The sequence below is a fragment of the Chiloscyllium plagiosum genome, chromosome 25 (genome assembly GCF_004010195.1).
Source record: "Chiloscyllium plagiosum isolate BGI_BamShark_2017 chromosome 25, ASM401019v2, whole genome shotgun sequence".
Taxonomy (NCBI): domain Eukaryota; kingdom Metazoa; phylum Chordata; class Chondrichthyes; order Orectolobiformes; family Hemiscylliidae; genus Chiloscyllium; species Chiloscyllium plagiosum.
The window spans coordinates 13529203-13552295 of NC_057734.1; the positions used below are offsets into that span (position 1 = coordinate 13529203).

Sequence of the window (23093 nt, forward strand, 5' to 3'; positions counted from 1 at the left end):
TACCTGTCCCCATGTATAACAGTAGTATCCTTGTCGATGCTCTGACGTGTCTTGCAGAGTTTGCTTTGACAGGCTTGTATGGATACGATGCTCAACTCATTGATTGCCAGTTCTAATGTACCGTGGTGAAAGACCATAATGACCTCCTCAGAAAACTGACACAGGATACAACCGATAGGATGCTCTTCATCGTCTGTACTTCCTGGGAGTGGAGAGACCGCGCCACATTCTTCGCAGCCTGCAACACATCATTGATGACGATGAGCACCTCGCTAAGATCTGTCCTATGCCTCCACTTCTTGCCTTTAAACAACCGCCAAACCTTAAGCAGACCATTGTTTGCAGCAAACTACCCAGCCTTCAGGACAACATTGAATGCAACACTGTACAACCCTGCAAGAGCATCGACATGGATACTACCATTACATGTGGACACCACCCACCACATACACAGTAGATACTCATGTGGCCCAGCAATGTTGTCTATCTCATACCCTGCAGTCAAGGATGCCCAAGGCATGGTATAATGGCAAAACCATGCAGATGCTATGGACACCATGCAACAATCGCTGGACAGGAATCTTCCCGTCCCCCAAGTGGGGGAACACTTCAGCAGTTAAGGACATTCGGTCTTGAATCTTCAGGTGACTGTCCTCCAAGGTTGACTTCAAGATACACAACAACGCAGAGTCACCGAGCAGAGGCTGATAGCCAAATTCAGTACCATGAGGACAGCCTCAATGGGAATCTTAGGTTCATGTCACACTACAGGTGACCCCAACACTGTGTACACTCACACAAACACACACTTTGTAAGATGTATAGACTCCCTCACTGGTGCACACTCTCAAACACACCCTCCCTCTCCATCACACCCGGTTCTCTGTCTCTCACACACTCATGCAAACATACAAATCTTTAGGGTGTATTTGCATTTGCAGATGCATTCTGTTTTGACACAATTTGTAGACAGTCAGTCAATGTGACATTTTAGAAGCTTGAAAGAAATTCTGGGATTTGCATATTAATTAATTGAAACCTGCACCTCCATTTAACTAGTTAAAGGTTTCTGAGTCATCTCAGTTATGTTCAATTCGTTCGCATGAGTTGTATGACCCTTTGATCTTTTCCTTATTAACTCTGTGTCTAAGGCCTTCCTCTCTCACTAGCACCTGATGAAGCAGCAGCGCTACGAAAGGCTAGTGTTTTCAAGTGAATTCGTTAGACTCTCACCTGTGGGCGTCTTGTGATTCTTGACCTGGTCCTGGAAGAAGGAACTGACGGTGGAATCGAATAAAAAGGCAGTGACCGCAGTCTTGCGCACACGACTCGCGGTCTGCTACTTATTAACTCACGAACACGCACCGATGATAAGGCAACGGGGATGGTCGCGGAGGAAATGAGGCTGGAGCCGGACAAAGGAGAGGGGGCTCGGTCTGGACCGCTCCGCCACTCGCTCCCAGCCCCTCGGCGAGGCAGAGAGACATGGAGCCGCCAGTTGGAGTTCACCTTGGTCTGTGTTGGGAATGCGGTGGGACTGGGGAACGTCTGGAGGTTCCCGTATCTGTGCTATAAGAGTGGGGGAGGTAAGCCAGAGGCGTCAAGCGCAAACGGAAAGCGTTCTTTATTTTCAGATACTTTGAAAGGAAACTTCTAGGTGTTTCGCCCACTTGATTCCCGCCCGAAGACCAGGCAGGTGCCTCACGGTTTTCAATGGAATTTTATGGGAGAGAGGAGAGAAACATGGAGGTCACGAGTACAAACTGTAGGAGAGCTATGTAAATGAGACGGGTTTCCAATGCTCTATTTGGGGAAGTGGAGTCCATGCCATGGTGAAAAATATGACAGCTGGCGTGGAGGGACGTGTTAAACTGTGTCCAAGGCTGGCAGAATAACTGAACCGTTGCACAAGCACTTTTCAGTCTTTCGAACTCTGGTCCGAGATGAGAGGTCAGGATCAAAGGTTAACGCCCAAGCAAGTGCTTTGGTACTTGCACTGGTACTTACAATGAAGTGGAAAATATCTTCAAGCTTTTTTTCGGGGGTGATTGTGCACTTGCTCTTAAAGTAAATACTATGCACATATCCTGAATAACATGTTAGCCGGATTATATTTTTGTTTCTTCGAGCACTCGGAAGGTGGGAGCAGAGTCGGAGCCTCCAGCTAGACTTGTTTCTGTTACACGGCCCCCTTTGCGCCATCCCAAGTTAACCAGTAAGGGTTTGGCAAATATTGGTTAAGTGATTCTTTTTTTCAGAGTCGTGGTCACACCCAAGGTTCAAGCAGATAGTTGAGGATAAGCTACAAGGGGCAGTAATTCACTGCAGTAGTTGCCAGCTCACCCCATCAAAGAGACCGTTTTGGTCATTGCTGGGGTAGATTGGCTCAGGGAGTGGTGACATGAGCAGCAAGATTAGTGGAACCACAGCCAGCCCTGTTGTGCAGAAGACCAGTAGTAGTAGGGGACTTCATAGTCAGGGGCACAAATTTCTGTGGCTGGAAAACAAAAAGGATCCAAACATGATGTGATTCCTCCCTGGTGCCAGAGTCAAGGATGTCTCTGAATGGGCACAGGGCATTCTCAAAAGGGACTGTGAACAGACAGAGGTTGTGGTACATGCTGGTACTAATGATTTAAGCAGGAAGAGTGACAATGTCTGTCTGGAAAGGGGAGTTTAAATAGTAAGTTTGAAAAGCAGGACTGTCAGGGTTGTAATTCAGGATTTCTCAGTGAGACAAGGATTAAGAAGATAGTGCAGTTAAATACATAGCTAAAGAGCTAATGGATCTTGAGATATCTTCTAGTACAGGAGGCACCTAAACTGAGCAGCATCAATGTCCTGGCAGAAAAGTTTTGGTAGTGTTGCTTGGAAGGGTTTGAACTGGTGTGATTTGGGGGAATGGGTGACACCAATTTGAAACATAGGATGCATCCATGAACAATTTTGTGGCTGCATGTGCAGGCAAAACAGGAAAGTGGAGGTATAATTTGACAGCAGGCACTCAGCATTTTGCTTGTAATGTGTAATTTAATCCTCAGGCTGGAAATAGGCCGTGTACAAGTTCAAAAACTAGAAATTACTAGAAAATCTTAGCAGGTCTGGCAGCATCTGTGGAGAGTAATCAGAAGTCATAAGTTTGACGAAGGGTCACTGGACCCAAAATGTTAACCCTGATTTCTCTCCACAGATACTGCTAGACCTGCTGATTCCAGCAATTTCTGTATTTGTTCTGGTTTCCAACATATGTAGTTCTTTGTTTTGTTTAGTGTACAAGTCCAAGCTTTGGTTATTCTCTGTTAGCAGTTAAGCAATCAAATGAGCCATACTGCAATTCCTCCACCTGAGATATCAAAATCTTGTTCACCTATGGAATTGGTTTTGACATGTGTACCCTAGAACTCTGTGGGAAGCTAGGGAAGTGATTGCTTGCTCCTTGCTGAGATATTTATCATTGACCGCCACAAGTGAGGTGCCGGAAGACTGGAGGTTGGCTAATGTGGTAAGAAAGGTGGTAAGCCTGACAACAGTGGTGGGCAAATTGTTGGAGGGAATCCTGAGGGACAGGATTTACATGTATCTGGAAAGGCAAGAGCTGATTAAAAATAGTCGACATGGCTTTCTGTGTGGGAAATTGCGTCTCAAACTTGATTGAGGTTTTTGAAGAGGTCAGAGGATTGAGGGCAGAGTGGTGGACATGATCTTTATGAACTTCGGTAAAGTGTTCGACAAGGTTCCCCATGGGAGACTGGTGAGCAAGGTTAGATCTACTGGAATACAGGGAGAACTAGCCATTTGGATACAGAACTGGCTCAAAGGTAGAAGACAGAGGGTGGTGGAGGTTTGTTTTTCAGACTGGAGGCCTGTGACAGTGGAGTGCCACAAGGATCGGTGCTGGGTCCTCTACTTTTTGTCATTTACATAACTGATTTGGATGTGAGCATGAGAGGTATACAGGGGAACCTTGATTATCTGAATGAGATGGGTGGGCACTATTTTGTTCATTTTAATTGAATCGATTAACCAAATAAATCAATGCTTTTCCTCTGGGGCTCGAGTTTTCTATTAAGTCTGCTCCCTGCTCAGGAGAAGAGTGCAAGCCCTCGCCTGCCCCAACACTGCCCACCACCCTCCCCCAAACTACATCCAACACCACCGTCTGCCCCAACACCGCCCCCAGCCTGTCCCATCACCCCATTCACCTCCAACACCACCCCTCGCATGACCCCCGTCTGTCCCCATACCACCCCCTCTCCGGGGCATTTGGACTGGACGCCAACAACAAGACTGCTACTTTTGGGGGGGTGAGTCTCCAAATAACACGTGCGCACACAGCTTTTTACTATAACATTTTGACAGGTTCCACATCTGCCCTGTACAGGACCATGTTTGAGAGATTATCTGGGGAAGGGAGGTTTAGGCTACATGCCTGTGTAGAACTCCAGGGAAAGTGTGGGAAGAGGGGAGAGAGGGAGGTCATTCACTTAGACGGTGCCTGTGCTCCCATCAGTCCAGGACGTTTCTCGGCAGCACTCTTAATCACTGTAAACCAAAGACACAATCAGTGTTGGACGCACGTCTTTGATGTAATGTTTCTGTCGAGACCTTGAGATAATAGACAATAGGTGCAGGAGTAGGCCATTCAGCCCTTCGAGCCTGCACCGCCATTCAATATGATCATGGCTGATCATTCCTAATCAGTATCCTCTTCCTGCCTTATCTCCATAACCCTTGATTCCACTATCCTTGAGAGTTCTATCCAACTCTTTCTTAAATGAATCCAGAGACTGGGCCTCCACTGCCCTCTGGGGCAGAGCATTCCACACAGCCACCACTCTTGGTGAAGACGTTTCTCCTCATCTCTGTCCTAAATGGTCTACCCCATATTTTTAAGATCTCCTTCAGGTAATCCAATTTTCAGATAATTGGTATTTGGATAATTGAGGTTCCTCTGTGTAGTTAATAATTTTGCAGATGACATCAAAATTGGAGGTGTAGTGGACAGCAAAAAAGATTACAAAATGGGATATTGATCAGATGGGCCAATGGGCTGAGGAGTGGCAGATGAAGTTTAATTTAGATCAATGCGAGGGGTTGCATTTTGGGAAGTCAATCTTGGCATGACTTATACACTTAATGCTAAGGTCCTAGGGAGTGTTTTAGTGCAGGTTCATAGCTTCTTGAAAGTAGAGTCACGGGTAGATGGGATAATGAGGAAGGCATTTGGTATGCTTTCCTTTATTAGTCAGAGCACTGAGTATAGGCATTGGGAGGTCATGTTGCAGCTGTACAGGATGTTGGTTAGGCCACTTTTGGAATGTTGCCTGCAATTCTAGTCTCCTTGCTATCGGAAGGATGTTGTGAAACTTGAAAGAGTTCAGAAAAGATTTACAAGGATGTTGCCAGGGTTGGAGGATTTGAGTTATAGGGAAAAGGTTGAATAGACTGGGGCTGTTTCTCCTGGAGCGTCAGAGGCTGAGGGATGACCTTATAGAGGTTCATAAAATCATGAAGGGCATGGCTAGGGTAAATAGACAAGGTCTTTCTCCTGGGGTGGGGGAGTCAAGAACTAGAGGCATAGGTTTGGGGGAGGGGAGATATAAAAGACCTAAGGGGCAACTTTTTCATAGAGGGTGGTGCGTGTGGAATGAGCTGCCAGAGGAAGTGGTGGAGGCTAGTACAATTTCAACATTTTAAAAGCATCTAGATGGGTATCTGAATAAGAAGGGTTTGGAGGGATATGGGCCGGGTGCTGGCAAGTAGGACTAGATTTGGGTTGGGATATCGGGTCGGCGTAGACAAGTTGGTCCGAAGGGTCTGTTTCCATGCTGTCCACCTGACTCCATGAATGTTCAGCTTCAAAGAACAAAAATTCAGTAATGTCTAGGAGAATATGTTCTTCAATCTGGATATGATCAGACCTGTTTGCTGTTTTTCTCCTTGCTCTGCTGAATGGGAAATGCAAGTTTGGCAAGAATAGTTCTCTTCACAAACCAAATTAAAGTAACTTTGGGGAATTGAAATCCCAGTAAATGAACACACCATACTCTTGCTAAATGACAGTGCGCCTATTACTATTTCAACACTTATTGATTAGTTTCTCAATATAAGAAGGGAATCATGAGGCTTTTTCAAAACTAATTTGCATGGACAGCAGAAAGAACAATGACAATCTAACCACTGAAGTTGAACCTTGTTGGAACAAGTAGCTTGTGATGATTCTGCCTGAAACATGAGACAGTAAAGGTGCATTGAGATTTTGAGAGTCAAATGCATGGGACATGTTTTACGTTTGCCAAGGGCTGTAACTTTACTCCACGCAGTCTCAATAGAATCATGGCTGGAGGGACTTGGAAGATGGAAAGATGGGAAAAGTAAACTCTAGATTGGAGAGTCGTGGATTTAAAGTGGATGTTACAAATTGGGTTGTAATTGAAGATAAAGGAACTTGACTTTGTGGTTTTTATTGAGGAGATGACAGATCCAAAACTAACATGAATATTGTTTATAGTAGTCAAATAAACCATTTGCAAATGATTTATTAGCCTTCACAGTCTCTCTGCTCTGAATTATTTTCTGAAGTATCATCACTGTTGTGTGAAATATATAGTAAACAATGCAGTTAATTTGCAGAAATAGATCTCTCAAATAGTAAAATGGTAATGATCTAATAATCCGCTGAAGACCTTTCTACCAATGAATCTATTGTGAGTTCCTCCTTGGTGATTGAAAGAGTAAAGCACATCCAAGCCAGTTTAAGTTAAGTTTAACATGTAGGTGATGTTGTCTTTTTTAAGATTTTGTCATTTTAGTTCATAATTATTTAATTATTTGCCTTTTTGCTGGATCAATGTGAGTCTTTGATTAAAGACTGAACGATATTATTGTTTCTGCATAGATGTTACTTGTATCATCCTTGCCTAAATTTTGTATCTTTTAAAGCTTTGAGGCAGGTGTCGTTTTGAGGTCCAGGTACTGACAAACATCAGCTTTTGAGACTAATCTGTGGTGTTAAATTAGAATCATGGGTAGAAGAAACTTAAAAAAAAAAAAAAATTACTTTGTGTTTGTGCAATGAATAATGTTTTAGTTTGTGGTGAGCCATTGAAATATGTTGGTTTCCAAGTTTGTAATAGGAAATAAGACAAATGAACAAGTCAGTTGAGGATAAAGTTCAAGGTAGTGTGAAATGTAAGTGGAGGATTATGGAGTGATTAGTAGACGAGAGTCTGCATTCATTTATTTTTTTTTTAAAAGTCAGGTGGAGCAAGTTGCCTCCAGAAAAAACATGAGGAACCTTGTAACAGATTGTTTGCCAGGTATGAATATTGGGTAAAGCGTCCAGTGGTCTATCCTGGAGATAGATGGTCAGAGACCAGAATGGCAACAGGAGAGACTTGGGACTCTAAATCCTTAGAGATTGTGTGTAAGGTGAATGATAAACAAAACTAATCAAACTTAACCTACAGTATGTCAACAATTTGCATTGTTTGGTATCTTTTACCATAACAAAATATGCCAGAGGGCATCATGGACCATCATCAGAAAGAATTGATACTGGGCCAGGTATGGAGACATGAGGTAGATTACTTTTTCAAAGAGGAAGGTGTGCTTAAATGAAGTGAATCTGGAGGGGTTTAGCAGTTGAGGTCACTTTTGCAAAAGATGGAGTCAATAAAATTGGAGGTGAGCAAGAAGTCAGAATTGGAGGGGCACACCACAAAGGGTAGTGGGATTGGAGGAGGTAGCAAAGCTGGCAAAAAAAGTACAGGTTTCTTTCAGCAATGCCTAGTGTTTGAAAAATCAAAGTGAGCAAGCATACATTTTATTTTGTGTTGAAGGCAATATCCTGCATGAAAATGGAAATATGTGAAAGTTGCAGTGCATGAATACCTTTCTATGCATCACATATCCAACCTGCCAGTGAGTTATTTGTACTATTTCTAATCTGAAGACAGAAATTTGTAAGTATTTCTCAAACTGTGAACTTCAAGTTTTAACAGTGTTTGGGTCCAACTAATTTAAATCCACAGTGGTCATCATTGCACATTATGTTCATTCCTGCAACACTGGATGCTGCTGCTGTTCTTCTGAGCTCCACTTTGCTAGTCTATTACCTTCAGGTTTTTTACTCAGTCTGTGGTTCTGTGCAGTGAAGGGTATCACTTTTGGCTTGATTTTTCCTGGGTACAATTATTTCTGTTCACGTATTTTATAGCTAAAACCAGGGAGTGTTGGATATGAAATTAAGAGCATCCATATTTTGAACACCATAATTAATGCTCTGCAAATCATAGCATCATATAGCAGAGAATGAGGCTTTATAGCCCATTTCGCCACCTCTTTCAGAAACCTGAAAGAAAAACAAGGTGCTGGAGAAACTCAGCAGGTCTAGCAGCATCTGTTTCAAATCCAATATTAATTCATTTGTGGGACATGGACATCAGTGGCTGGGGCCAGCATTTAATGCTCACCTTGAGTGTTTCTTGTGGCATGACTGTGTCTCTCTTTCTTAGGATTTGAAGAGGGATTTCTCTAGCACTTAGTAATTTATTTCAGTTATCCAATTTTTGCAGGTTTTTGCTTTACTTTCAGAGACCTATCCATTTAATCCAACATTTTCCATAAACTTCTCAGTTTATGAAATTGGAAAGTTATGGGATCTGTAACCAATGCTCTTTCAGACAGCAAGTTGTGATCTAGAATATACAAATTTATTTCATGTTTATCCCTATTCTTTTGACAATCATCTTCAATCTATGTCCTCTTGTCCAACCCTTTGTCACCTAGAGTCAATTTCTCTTTTCTCTTATGATTGGATAAGTCATGATTTTACATAGCATTATATACAATGTAGAGCTTAGAAATGGGATATTAATCCTAACTATTTTGTGCTGGTGTAGATATTGCTGCAAGTCTGCTCTCATTCTGTCTTCTGAATCTCGGCTTTTCAGCATATGGCGTGAGCATGTACCTCTCTGAAAACTCTTCTCTGAAATTTAAGAACCAGATGCAATTTATCAAACAAATGAGGTGGAGCACGATAAAATACCTGGTACATCCTTCGTTGTGTTTTGTTACCTATTTGGATTTGTTTTAAGAATTCAGTTTTAAACTGAATTAAGTTTAATTCTGTTAAGTAACTCCAGCACCAAGACAAATGAGCTGAAACGTCTTTTGCTTTAACTTAAATAATTGAGACAAAAATTGATCTTGTCTCTTCCCCTGTTTCAAACTGGGCACACCAGAAATGTTAGCTATAAGGTAGATCAAGGGTTGAGGGTCTCTTAGAGTCATAGAGATGTGTGGCATGAAAACAAAACCTTCAGTCCAACTCATCTATGCTGACCTAAACTAATCTAGTCTCATTTGCGAGCACTTGACCCATATCCCTCTTAACCCTTCCTATTCATATACCCATACAGATGCCTTAAATGTTGTAATTGTACCAGCCTCTACCACTTCCTCTGGCAGCTCATTCCATACACGCACCACTCTCTGCATGAAAATCTTTCTCCTGTCACCCTAAACCCATGTCCTTTAGTTCTGGACTCCCCCACCCCAGGGAAAAGACCATGTCTATTTACCCTGTCCATGCCCCTCATGATTTTATAAACATCTATAAGGTCACCCCTCAGCCTTGACAGTCCAGGGGAAATAGCCCCAGCCTGTTCAGCCTCTCCCCACAGCTCAGACCCTCCAATCCTGGCAACATCCTTAAGTCTTTTCTGAACCCTTTCAAGTTTCACAACATCCTTCTGACAGGAAAGAGACCGGAATTGCACACAATCTATCAAAAGTGTCCTAACCAATGTTCTGAACAGCCACAACACGACTTCCCAACTTCTATACTCCATGCTCTGACCAATAAAGGAAAGCATTTCAAATGCTACCTTCACTTTCCTATCTACCTGCGATTCCACTTTCAAGGAACTATGAACCTGCACTCCAAGGTCTTTGTTCAGCAACACTCCCCATGACCTTACCATTAAGTGTGTAAGTCCTGCTCTGAGTTGCCTTTCCAAAATACAGTACCTCACACTTATCTAAATTAAACTCCATCTGCCACTCCTTGGCCCATCTGATAAAGGTTCCATTATAACCCGAGGTAACCTCCTTTACTGTCCAGTACATCCCCAATTTTGGAATCATCTGCCAACTTACTAACTATACCTTCTATGCTCACATCCAAATTATTTATATAAATGATGAAAAGCAATGGACCCAGCACCAATCCTTGTGGCACTCCACTGGTCACAGGCCTCCAGTCTGAAAAACAACCCTCCACTACCACCCTCTGTCTTCGAGCCAGTTCTGTATCCAAATGGCTAGTTCTCCCTGTATTCCATGAGATCTTACCTTGCTCACCAGTCTCTCTGTATAAATTTAACAAAAATACATTCTGGAGTATTGAATTGATTCATAAAATGTGGACATTATGTGGGTGAGTAAACTTAGGAGAAAGTGAGGACTGCAGATGTTGGACATTAGAATCATAAAGTGTGATGCTGGAAAAGTACAGCTGATCAGGCAGCATCCAAGGAACAGGAGAATCAACGTTTCAGGCATAAGCCCTTCACCAGGAATGAGGCTTATGAATCTTAGTGAATCATTGCACTTCAATTAAGTCACCTTGTATTTTTTACTTTCAGCTCCATGACTTCTCTTCCTCTCTTCTGCCCTTTTTACAAATGTTTTCCTAATTTCAGAAACTGGTGTCAATCCTTCACTGTCCATGACACTGTGCCAAGACACAACTATTCACCTGACTTCTCATGAGACGTCCTCAATCAGTATCTGGCAGTTTGGATATGTCCTGAATCTTTCCATATGCTACTTGACTCCATAATTTAATGTAGTATGTTGGAGAGCATTTGATTGTCCTAAGTTATCACACCCACCCAGAGAATGGTATAACAGACCAGGCCAGACCCCCCAAAGCATTTCAAGAAAGTAGCCCAGACCCTGACTTTTCTGGTTATTTTAAGCAGGTGTGAACTGGATATTCCAGGAGTGATGCAGCTGGCCCAATCAATTCATTTTAAACAAAACAGAATTTATTTGCAACGTTACCAAATGAAACACAAACAAACAAAAAAGAGAATATAGAATAACTTTAACCTGTCTGAAAACTGAACAGATTATCCCAGCTTAATGATGCTGTTCCAAATTCCTGCAACAATCCCAATAAACACCCCTTCGCAAAAAAAGGTTAAAATCAAACACAGGATATTACAGGAGAGAGAGAGGTGGCAGAGAGTTGATATGGAATGTCCTTCCATTGTAGCTGTTTCTTTGGGTTCCCCAGCAGCTCCAGACTGCTAAAAATAAACAAACCAAACTAGACAAAAGCTGAGCTGGGCGAACTGGCCATTCCCCTTGCATTGTACAAGTGTTCTTTTAAAACTTTGAAAGACTTTTTCCTGAGACCGTATTTGTTCGCTATAATCAAATTGGCCCTAAAACCCATCCAAATCAAACACGTCAGAATCTATATGTTTACAACCCCTCAGAATAAAAACAAAGGACATCCTAACCTTGTTAAAGGAACAGCATCGTTAGTGGAATTTAAATCACAACAGGCTATACTGATAATGGTGTTTATTTTCCAAAGTGATCAGTATTTCTAACCCCAAGAAATTGCATCTTGTTTTGGCTTGTTGTGCTTAATGCCCTTTTTCTCAACTACCTGTTGGACACACTCCTATCTATTTACATAATTATTGCTTCTGTGGCTGGGTTAAAACCTGTTAATTTTTTTTAAAATAGGTTTTGTCCAGGCTTTGTTACCTTTCACATTTAACCTTCTATATCTCAAACTAAAAAAATTCAATTTGTTAATAATATTTTTGGAATAATTTTAAGCACCTTGTATCAAGTCTCTTCATGATTTCCTCTACTTTGAGAACAGCATCTAGTTTCCCTCTTGTTCTTGTTGACCAGTCTGTAGAAATACAGATACTAAATAGTTGGTGTACGATCTCATTGGCTCAATACCCTTATGTTGTGCAATTCAGAACTGCACACAAATGCAGCTGGAACCTCCGTTTTAAATCATTCTTTCAAATACTAATACTCTAGTCTTCCACATTTTTTATCCTCCCACAAAATGTGCCATCACATTTCCTGATATTTTGAATTCCATTTTCCACTTTTAATATTTGCTTATTCCACTACCTTGCCAGCATACCCCATTCAGTTCCTTTGTTTTCTTGAATTATTTCCTTGTCTTCTGTATTTAGGATTTACCTGCAAATTTGCCACCTTCTATAACCATTTCACCACATAATTTATACACTTGGTAAACAGAAATTACAGTTGTGTCCACTTCCGGGCACTTCAGAGAGAATGCAGGGGAAACATACAAGAATGAAGGATTACAGTTATATAGCTTATATAATTTACATAATTACATACCACACTGGAGAAATCGGGATTGTGTTCCTCAGAACCAAGATGGTCAAAAGTGAATTAAAATCATGGTATATTCATAAGGAAGTTGTTGAAGGTGGCATGGTGGCTTGAAAAATTGGTTTTAAAAAAAGGCATATAGATTCCTGTGCTTTAAAAGTGGGAATATAGAATGCCAGAAGCAAGAAATTTCTGTGAATCTTTGTAAAACACTGAATTGGCCTCACCTGAGGTATTGCAATAATTCTGGACATTGCAGTTTAAGAAATGTGTATTTTAAAAAAACAAAATTTGTGAAAGATTTGTATAGATGAAAGACTTCAGTTTCGAGGATGAATTGGGAAAAGAAAGTTAGACAAGATATGATTTGAAGCATTCAAAACTCTGAGCAATTAAGACAGATTAGATAAAAGGAAACTGTTCCCCTTGGCAAAAATACTTCAATCTATTTTTCTAGGCAATTAATGAAAGAATCAAAGGCAACATGATTGTTAATGCAAAGTGTGGTTAGGGTCTGGAACTGACTGCCTCTAAGGGTGGTGTGATGAGGTTTCATTGTCGTTTTTAAAAGGGAATTGGAAATCACGTGGTGACTTTGAAGAAAAAAAATGCAGGGTTACAGAAAAGTGCTTGCAGAGCCAGTGCAAATTTGCTGGGCTGAATGGCAATTTGCCTGTAACTATTCTGTGATTCTCAAGTAAATAATGAGTCAGTCCAGCAACCAAAGGATTATACTCCAAACAATTGGTTTTTGTTTTCCATGTTATGGGCATAGTGAGCAAAGAGGAGCTGAGTTACAAGATCAGCATGGGCTTATAAAATGACAGCAAGCTTGAAGAACCAAATAACCTAAATGTTATCATGCATCTTTTTTATGATATAGATTTAAAGTTAGTGACAGAATATTCTGTGCTGACATCAGAGTTATTTTATACAGTGGAACAGTCATTGTTGCTTTTTCTTATTCCTTTTGATATTGACAGCAACATCATCACATAGTCGTAGAGCTGTACAGTTTGGAAACAAATCCTTCAACCTAACTCGTCCATGCCAATCAGATATCCTGCATTAATAGTCTCATTTGCCAGTATTTGGCCCATATCTCTCTCAACTCTTTCTTTCTATTCAAGTATCCATCCAGATGTCTTTTAAATGTTATGATTGGACCAGCCTCCACCACTTTCTCTGGCAGCTCATTCCATACACAAACCACCCTCTGCTTGAAAAAGTTGTCCCTTAGGTGCCTTTTAAATCTTCCTCTTTCAATGTATTACCTCTCGTTTTGAACCCTTCACTCCAGGAAAATGACCTTGGTTATTTTCCTATCCATACCCCTCGTGATTTTATAAACCTGAGGTCACCTCTCAGCCTCTGATGCTCCAGGGAAAAGAGCTCCATCCTATTCAGCCTTTCCCTAAAGCTCAAACCCTCTAACCCTGGCAATATTCTTTTAAATCTTCTCTGAACCCTTTTCAAGTTTCACAATATCCTTCCTACAGGAGGGAGGCTAGTATTGAATCCAGTATTCCAAAAGTGACATAACCAACGTCCTGTACAACCACAACATACCTCCCAACTCTTATCATTGAACTGACCAATAAAGATAAGCATACCAAATGCTGCCTTCACTACCTTGTCTACCTGGGATTCCACTTTTACGGATCTATCAACCTTCACTCCAACACTCCCCAGGACCTCCCCAGTGTATAAGTCCTGCCCTGATTTGCCTTTCCAAAATGTAGCACCTCCTTTATCTAACTTAAACTCCATCTGCCACTCCTTGGCCCGTTGGCCCATTTGATCAAAGTCCTGGTATACTCTGAAGTAACCTTCTTTGCTGTCCGCTCCACCTCCGAATTTTGGTGTCATCTGCAAGCTTACTAATCATACCTCCTACATTCACATTCAAATCTTTAATATAAATGATAAAATAGTGGACCCAGCACCATTCTTTTTGGTACACCACTGGTAACAGGCCTCCAGTTTGAAAAGCAACCCTCCATCGCCACCCTGTCTTCTACTTTCGAGTCCGTTCTGTATCCAAATGGCTACTTCTCCCAGTATTCCATGTGATCTAAATTTGCCAACAAGTCTACCATGAGGAACCCTGTCAAATGCCTTACTGAAGTCCACCACTCTGCCTTCGTCAGTCCTCTTTTGTTATTTCAAAAAACTCAATCAAGTTAGTGAGATAAGATTTTCCATCAACAAAGCCATGTTGACTATCCCTAATCAATCCTTGCCTTTCCAAATACATGTAAATCTTATCCCTCTGAATTCCTTACAACAACTTGCCCACCACTGATGTCAGGCTCAGTGGTATATCGTTCCTGGCTTTTCCTTATCATTTTTCTTAAATAGTGGCACCATGTTAGTCAACCTCTAGTCTTCAGGCATCCTCACTTGTGGCTATTGCTGATACTTAGCAAGGTGTTCAGCAATCACTTCCCTAGCTTCCACAGAGCTCTAAGGCACACCTGATCAGGTCCTGAGGATTTATCCACTATCATGCATTTTAAGACCATCACCAGCCCTACAGTATTTTTCAAGATGTCCCTATTTAGAACTATTGAAATGATACAGAGCAGAAGGGGGCTATTCAGCCTATCTTGTCCATGTCAACCCAAAGACACCTAGATCCTCTTTTTAATCTCCTCTACCTGCACACGGCCCATAGCCCTTACAGAATTTACAGTGCAGGTCCAAGTTTGTTTTAAGTGTTTAAGGTCTCTGTCTCCACCATTAATTCAGGCAGCAAATTTCAGACGCCCACCACTCTCTGCATAAAGAAATGCTCATGTTCTCTCTAATCCTTCTGCCGTTTAGTTTGAATCTATGACCCCTGGTGTTTGAACTCTCTGCCAAGGGAAACCGTTTCTTCCTGTCTACTCTCTTACCCCTCACAATTTTGTAGATCTCAATCATGTCGCCCCCCCCTCACCCCTCTCATTTCTCTAGTCCAAGGAAAACAATTCAAACCTCTCCAATCTCTCTCCTCCTTGCTACAATTCTCTAGCTCTGGCAACTTTCTATTAAATCTCTGCACATTCTCCAGAGCAGTCACATCCTTCCGGTAATGTGGTGACTAGAGCTACACACAATAAGTGGACTTGCCAATGCCTTGCATGATTTCATCACTATATCCCTACCATTGTAATTTATACCTCTGCTAATGAAAGACACATTCTATATGCTTTCTTTACTACCTTTATATACTGCTACATTTAAGGATATATGCACACCAATATCTCTCATTTCATCTACGTCTCTCAGTAAGTTCCTGTTTACTGTGTTCCTTTTTTTACTGCATTATCTCACACTTAAGAGTTGAATGCTAGTGAAGTAACTCCACAAAGGCAGTAATCAACACCAAGTGACTCTCTTTATTTAATCATGCATAGTACACGACTGGTCCAGCTAGCACAGAGCCAGTTCCTAGTGTGAGCAAAACCCCTGACACACCTGTTCATATGTCAGCTGGGCTCCCAGGTTGGCGCTGTTAACCTGGGTCAGTCTGGGAGCTCTTATTCAGTGAGATCCAGCTGGCTGACCTGTTCCAATCACTACATCAATCTGCCATTTTCCTTCTCAATCTGCCAATGCATTGCTCTCACTTTTAGAGCTTCCAGCTCTCCTCTACACTATCCACAACGTGGCCATTTTTTTTGTTGTCTGCATGTTTCCCAATTGTAGCCTCATGTTAGAATCCAAATGGTTATAAAACAAACCACAGAGGTCCGAACATCACTTCAAACAGCTTTGCATTCATGAGGGCAGCCATTCAGCATTAACCTTTTTGTTTCTTGTCACTAAGCCAGTTTTGGATCCAATTTGACACACTACCCTATATCCCTTTTTAAAACAATTTAACCACACTGGCATTCCTCCAGCACCTCACCTGTGTTGAGTGAAGATGTGCAGATGCACATGAAAATCCAGAAATGGATTGGTATAGATTCAACACTTCACCAGAGGAGGTGCTGTTGAGAATTTCAATTTTTGTGCTGCAGCATTAAAAATAGTCCAATAGTTTAAATGTCTTATTAATGAAGTGTAACTGGATTTATAACACTGTCCAATTGTAACTACTTTTGAAGAACCTGGAGTCTGGTCCTAAAATCTAACTTTATTTGTAGAGTGACAGACTTTCCATTCTGATAATTCCAAGATTTCAAATTTTTTTTATGACCTACCCATTTGAAACTAAAATATCAATAATTGCTTTTGTTTGCTGTTTATCCATTTTTAAATATTTTTTCGCTACTTGGATTCCTGTTTTAAAAAAATTCTTAACTGAGTTACTTATTCAAACTGATAGTGTCACTGTTAAATGCATGGATGTTCTCTTGATTTGCACCAGATTCAAACTAAAATCAGGAACAAGAAATTCTATACCACAAAGATGATTGTTTTGTGGATGACTTGGTTTGAGATCAGTAACCCTGCTGTTTTCCAGTTGACCACACTGTAATATGAGCCAAAATATGCTTTCTGAAAAGATAGCAAAGCAAAGTTGATTGTAACTTTATACTTCGAAAGCAGTATCAGATTTTTTAAAATGGTGGGCCACATGGCCTCTTCAGTGCTGTGCTGTTACAGATGATTGATCCTCTTCCAAAGATTTGCCTAGTGCTGTAACCATGAGACCAAAACTCAGATCATTCACAGATGTCTTGTGATATTCAAAAACTGTTTTGTATAAGCTATTATGCAATTTCAGTATTAGACTAAGTTTAACATTACAAACCAAATTAAGAGTTTTTTGACTGCAATTTATTTAACAACAAAATGAGAAGCAATCATTCTGCAGTGTCAGAATAGAACAAAGGGTGTAAAACATGTTGTTTATTTATTAATAGACTTTGTTTGTGTTGTTGCCTGGAGACTGGAATTGCTGAGTCGTGCACACAGTACTGACAGTCAAATAGAGCCATGTCAGTTAGTCAGTCATTTAACATGGAAACAGACCCTTCAGTCCAATTGTCCACGTGAACCATGTCCCCAAACTAAACTGGTCCCACCTGTCTGAACTTAGCCCAAATCCCTCAAACTTTCCTAATCATGTACTTATCCAAAATGCCTTTTAAATATTGTAACTGTACCTGCATTCACTACTTTCTCTGTCAGGTCATTCCATACATGAACCACACTATGCTTTTGTTTAAAAATAAGTTTTCCCCCTCACCCTCTTTAAATCTCACCCTAAAAGTATACCCAATGGTTTTGAACTCCTCCACCCAAGGGGAAAAAAACCCTTGTCATTCAGTTTATCTATGTCCCGCGTGATTTTATTAACCTCCATAAGGTTTATCATCAAATCATCCCTCAACCTCCTACATGCCAGTGAAAAAAGTCCCAGTCTTTCCTCTCTCTTTTTAGATCTCAAAACCCTTCATTCCTGGCAACATCTTGGTAAATTTTTTCTGAACCCTCTCCATTATACTTCCCAAAACCGGGTGACCAGAACTGGATACAATTCATCCAGAAGAGACCTCACGACTGAAAAATGTGTTGCTGGAAAAGCGCAGCAGATCAGGCAGCATCAAAGGAGCAGGAGAATCGACCGAAACGTCGATTCTCCTGCTCCTTTGCTGCCTGATCTGCTGCGCTTTTCCAGCAACACATTTTTCAGCTCTGATCTCCAGCATCTGCAGTCCTCACTTTCTCCGAGATCTCACTACTGTCCTGTACAACTTCAACATGACATCCGAACTGTTATACCCATTCTGAGCAGTGAAGGCAAGCGTGCGAAATGCTGCCTTAACCACCCTGTTCTACCTATAGCACACATTTCAAAGAATTAGATATTTCAATCCCAAGATGTCTCTGTTCTACAAAACTACCCAGGGCCCAACTAATAACTGTATAAGTCCTGTCCTTGTTTTGTATTCCCAAAATCCAATACTTAACATTTTTATCCAAATTTAAGCTCTCCCTGCCATGCCTCAGCCTATTGACCCAATTGATCGTGATCCCTTTGTAATTTTGGATAACCTTCTTCACTGTCCACTCTAGATCAATTTTGGCAAACTTACTAACGATGCTTCTGAGATTCTCCCCCAAATTGTTTATATAAATGATATGCAAAAGTGGACCCAGTGCCGATCCCTGTGGAACAGTGCTGGTCACTGTTCTCCAGTCTGAAAAGCAATGCTGCACATCACCCTCTGTGTCCGACCGTCAAGCCAATTTTATATAGAACATGGGACAATACAGCACAGGAACTGGCCCTTTGGCCCACAATGTTGTGCTGAATGTGATGCCAAATTAAAGTAATCCTTTCTTCCTGCCTTTGGTCTATACCCCTCCATTCCTTGCATATTCATGTGCTTATCTAAATCGACTCTCTTTAAATGTCCCTATCATATCTGCCCCCACCACCATTGCAGCAGCACATTCCAGACTCCTACCACTTGGTGAATTCTTTTTATAAAAAAAAAGCTTGCCCCTCGCATCTCCTTTCGAACCCCCGCCCCCTTAAATATATGCCCCTACTATTAGACATTTCAACTCTGAAGGAAAAAGATCCTGACTGTCAATCTATCTATGCATCTCATAATTTGAAAGGCTTCTATCAAGTCTCCCCTCCGCCTCTGCGCTCCAGAGAAAACAACCCAAGTTTTTTTTCCTAGCCTCTCCATACCATCTAAGCCAGGCAGCATCCTGAAACTTCTTCTACATCCTCTCAAGTCTCTATGTCCTTGCTGTAATGTGGTGACCAGAATTGAACACAACACTGTGTAGCCTAACCAAAGACTGAGTTGCAACATGACTCTTGTACTCAATCCCCTGACCAATAAAGGCAAGCATGTCATACACCTTCTTTACCACCCTATATACTTGTGTGGCCACTTTCAGGGAGTTATGGACTTGAATCCCAAGATCCCTCTCTACATCAATGCTGTTCAGGGTCCTGCCATTAACTGTATACTCTTCTTTGACATTTTGATCTCCTAAAGTGCAGCACCTCACACTCACCTGGATTAAATTCCATCTTCCATTTCTCCACCCATATCTTCAACTGATGTATATCCTTTGACAACCTTCTACACTATCCACAATTCCACCAATCTTTGTCACCTGCAAACTTACTAACTGACTCATCTACATTTTTACTCCAGTAATTTATATATATATCACAAACAATAGAGGTCCCGTACAGGTCCCTGCAGAACATCACTTGTCACAGACCTCCAGCCAGAAAAACACACTTCCACCAATACCTGCTGCCTTCTATAGGCAAGCCAATTCTCAAGTGGCCAAGTCACAAATCCCATACATCTTAATTTTCTGGATGAATCTACTATGAGAGACCTTGTTGAAAAATCTTACTAAAATCCATGTAGACAGCATCCACATTCAATCAAGTTAGTAAGACATGACCTGTCCTACACAAAGCCATGCTGACTGTCCCTAATTAGGCAATGTTTTTTCTAAATGCATGTAAATCCTGGTCCTAAGAATTCTCTCCAATAGCTTCAACTACCAATGTGAAATTCAACAGTCTATAGTTTCCAGTGTTATCTCTAGTTCCTTTCTTGAACAGAAGAAAAACATTAGCTACTCATTCCTCTGGAACCTCTCCAGTAGCTAGTGAGGATACAAAGATCTTGGTCAAGGCCCCAACAATTTCCTCTCGTCTTTCTCAATACCCAGGGAAGATACCATCAGGGCTCTGAGGGCTTATCTACCTTAATGCTCTTCAAGAAACCCAACACTACTACTTTCTTGATTGCAAACATGCTAAGGCATTTTGAGTGCTCCACACAAATTTCACTATCGTTCATATCCTTCTACTGGGTGAATACCAACGTAAAGTACTCATTTAGGATCTCATCCACCTCCTCTGCTTCTAATCACAAGTGCCCTCCTTTTATCCTTGAGTGGTCCTACCTTCTCCCTAGTTATCCTCTTTATTTTTATTGTGTATATAGAATGCCTTGGGATTCTCTATAACCCTACTCGCCAAAGTCATTTCATTGTCCCTTCTTGCTCTCCTAATTCCCTCCTTGAGTTCTTTCCTACGTTTTTTTATTTCTCACTGGCCCTGTCTGACTTTAGCTTCCTAAACCTTACATATGCTTTTTTCCCTTTTTATTTTTGACCAAATTCACAACCTTGTTTTCCAAGGGTCCTTTGCCTTGCCATCATTGACCTTCCTCCTTCCTGGAACATGCCAGTCCTGAACTCTGATCAGCAGGTCTTTAAACACCTCCTACATGTCAAACATGGTCTTGCCCAATAACAGCTCCTGTCAATTAACACTCCCTAGCTCTTGCTTAGTACTGACATAATTTCCCCTCATCCAATTTAGTACCTTCCCGCAAGCTCCTGACTTATCGTTATTCATAGCTATCTTAAAACTTAAGTTGTGATCACGGTTTATAAAAATGCTCTCCCATTGAAAGGTCAGTCACCTGGCTAGGCTCATGAGCCAATACAAGCTCTTAACAAAGAGACCAAGTACCATCTAAGCTACAATAAACTTTCTAACAGCCTCTTTCAATCTCCTATTTGTTTGATAAGAGGAAGAGGGCAGGATGGAATCATGACGACAGTGCTGTAATGTTTGGGGCTTACTGTTCTTTGACACCAAGTTCTTCCTCAATCCAGTGTTCAGTTGTGGTGACTATGTTGACTTCTCCCAGAATTTTTTGATTTCAAAAATATACTTTATTCATTTTAAAAAAAAACCTCTTATGTCAATGGATATATACAAAATGCAGTTCAATTCTGTACATATGTTTCTGTGCTGTATATCTTTTATGACTATTTGAGTTTGATTCTATCCCAAATGCACCTCCGAAGTCTGTCTGCTGCCCTCTAAACGTTAGAATCTAAAGGATTTTGTATCCAATTTGGAAGTTCACACTAAATCTCATATGGTCTAACCTTCTTCATTATTCTACCATGCAGAACCTTGTCAAAGGCTTTACTAAAGTCCAAGTATGGGTGGCACGGTAGCTCAGTGGTTAGCACTGTTGTGTCTCAATGCTAGGGACCTGGGTTCAATTCCAGCCTCATGCAACAGTGGGGAGTTTGCACATTCTCCCCGTGTCTGCATGGGTCCCCTCTGGGTGCTCTGCTTTCCTCCCACAATCCAAAGATATGCAGGTCCGGTGAATTGGCCATGCTAAATTGCCCATAGTTTTAGGTTTTGTTGTTACTCTTTGGAGGGTTGGTGTGAACTTGTTGGACCAAATGGCCTGTTTCCACACTATAGGGAGTCTAATCTAAACAATCTCTGCCCTCAATCATTTTGGTTATACCACTTTCTTAAAAAAAAAAACAAAGTCAATCAAGCTGTGACACATTATTTTCCTCGCATAAAACCCATTCAGACGGTCCCTCATCAATCCTTGCCTCTCCAAATGCAAGTAAATCCTACCTTTCAGAATCCCCTACAACAACTTACTCATTACTGATGTCAGACTCTCAGGTCTTTGTTTCAAGGCTTCTCCTTACAGCCTGCCTTAAACAATGGCACAACATTAGCCACCCTCCAGAGCTCTGGTACTTTACCTGTGTTTATAGATGATACATATTTCTGGTAGGGGCCCCACAATTTCACCCCTAATTTCCTGCAACATCCTGGGATACACTTGATTGGGTCCTGGAGATTTATCTGCCTTTGTTTCTTAAGACCTCCAGCACTTCCTGTTCTGTATGTGAACTGTTTTCAAAATATAAGTATTTATTTCCCTGAGTTCTTTAGCCTCCATTTCTTCTCAACAACTAAGTGAATATTTTGTCAGTTTTTAATATTTCTCCCATCTCCTATGGTTCAATACAACAATGACCTCATTGATCTTTAGGAGGTCCTGTTCTCGTTATTGCTCATGTTCACATGAGATTTACTCCAAATAAATATGGCTGTATCTCAGTAAAGTTTGTGAGAAATGTTTATACTTCTGTAGTGAAGACCTTACTAAAATTTACTTGCTGTTGTAGCCAACCACCCCCTGTATTGGCTGAAGATCACATTGCCAGTGGCTGTGTGGATGAATTTAGTGATGAAGATTTATAAATCTGGTTCTTTCCAGACTGGAGCTGAAAACATTTGTAAATGTTTTTCAATGAGTTTTTCAATTCTTGTTGCATTCAGGAACTTATTGACACTCCCTATTCAAAGAAAGCTAACTATATTTCATTCTCTTTTGCTACTCGACAGAGACAGGCAAACTAAACACTGCTTCACTAGGAATAAAAACTTCCTTGCATGTCAACCCTGCCCTGTATGAGGACTGAGATTCCAGTCCCTCAGCAGCTGGCTAGTATGTGATCAGAGGCCACGAATCATGAAGATCAATACCTGGTACCTTGACAGTAATCATGTTCTCTTTATTCTATAGAAGTCCACTATGCCGACTTTGTTTCAGTCACCACAGTCGGCCAAAAGGTGAATTTTGGGTGATTAGGACTGTGTGCAGATAATGTAGCTTGTTAGTTCCAGTACAGAACCTGTGTGTAGCAGTGTGCATCTTTACAAAGAGAGCTAGTCTGCCACATAGTGGGGGAAAAAAAATAGAGGGTGCTGGAAGTACTCAGCAGAGCAAGTGTCAAGAATCAGTGTGTGCACAGCCTCCACTGCTTGAGAGGAAAAAAAGATGTGCCTTCATATGATTCCTTTCAAAATCAGAGTATCTTAAGATACTTTATAGCCAAGGGAATATTTTTGAAGT

General features: G+C 41.2%; 1 protein-coding gene across 1 annotated transcript in view; it reads left to right on the forward strand.

Annotated features, from left to right (window-relative positions):
• The first annotated feature begins 1262 nt into the window (after positions 1–1262).
• The window catches only part of LOC122562580 (sodium- and chloride-dependent GABA transporter 1-like), a 109875-nt gene continuing 88044 nt past the window's right edge, over positions 1263–23093 (forward strand). The window contains exon 1 of the mRNA XM_043715539.1: positions 1263–1586. Within this exon, the coding sequence (XP_043571474.1) occupies positions 1385–1586 (202 nt within the window). The 5' untranslated portion in view covers positions 1263–1384. The remainder of the gene's footprint in view (positions 1587–23093) is intronic.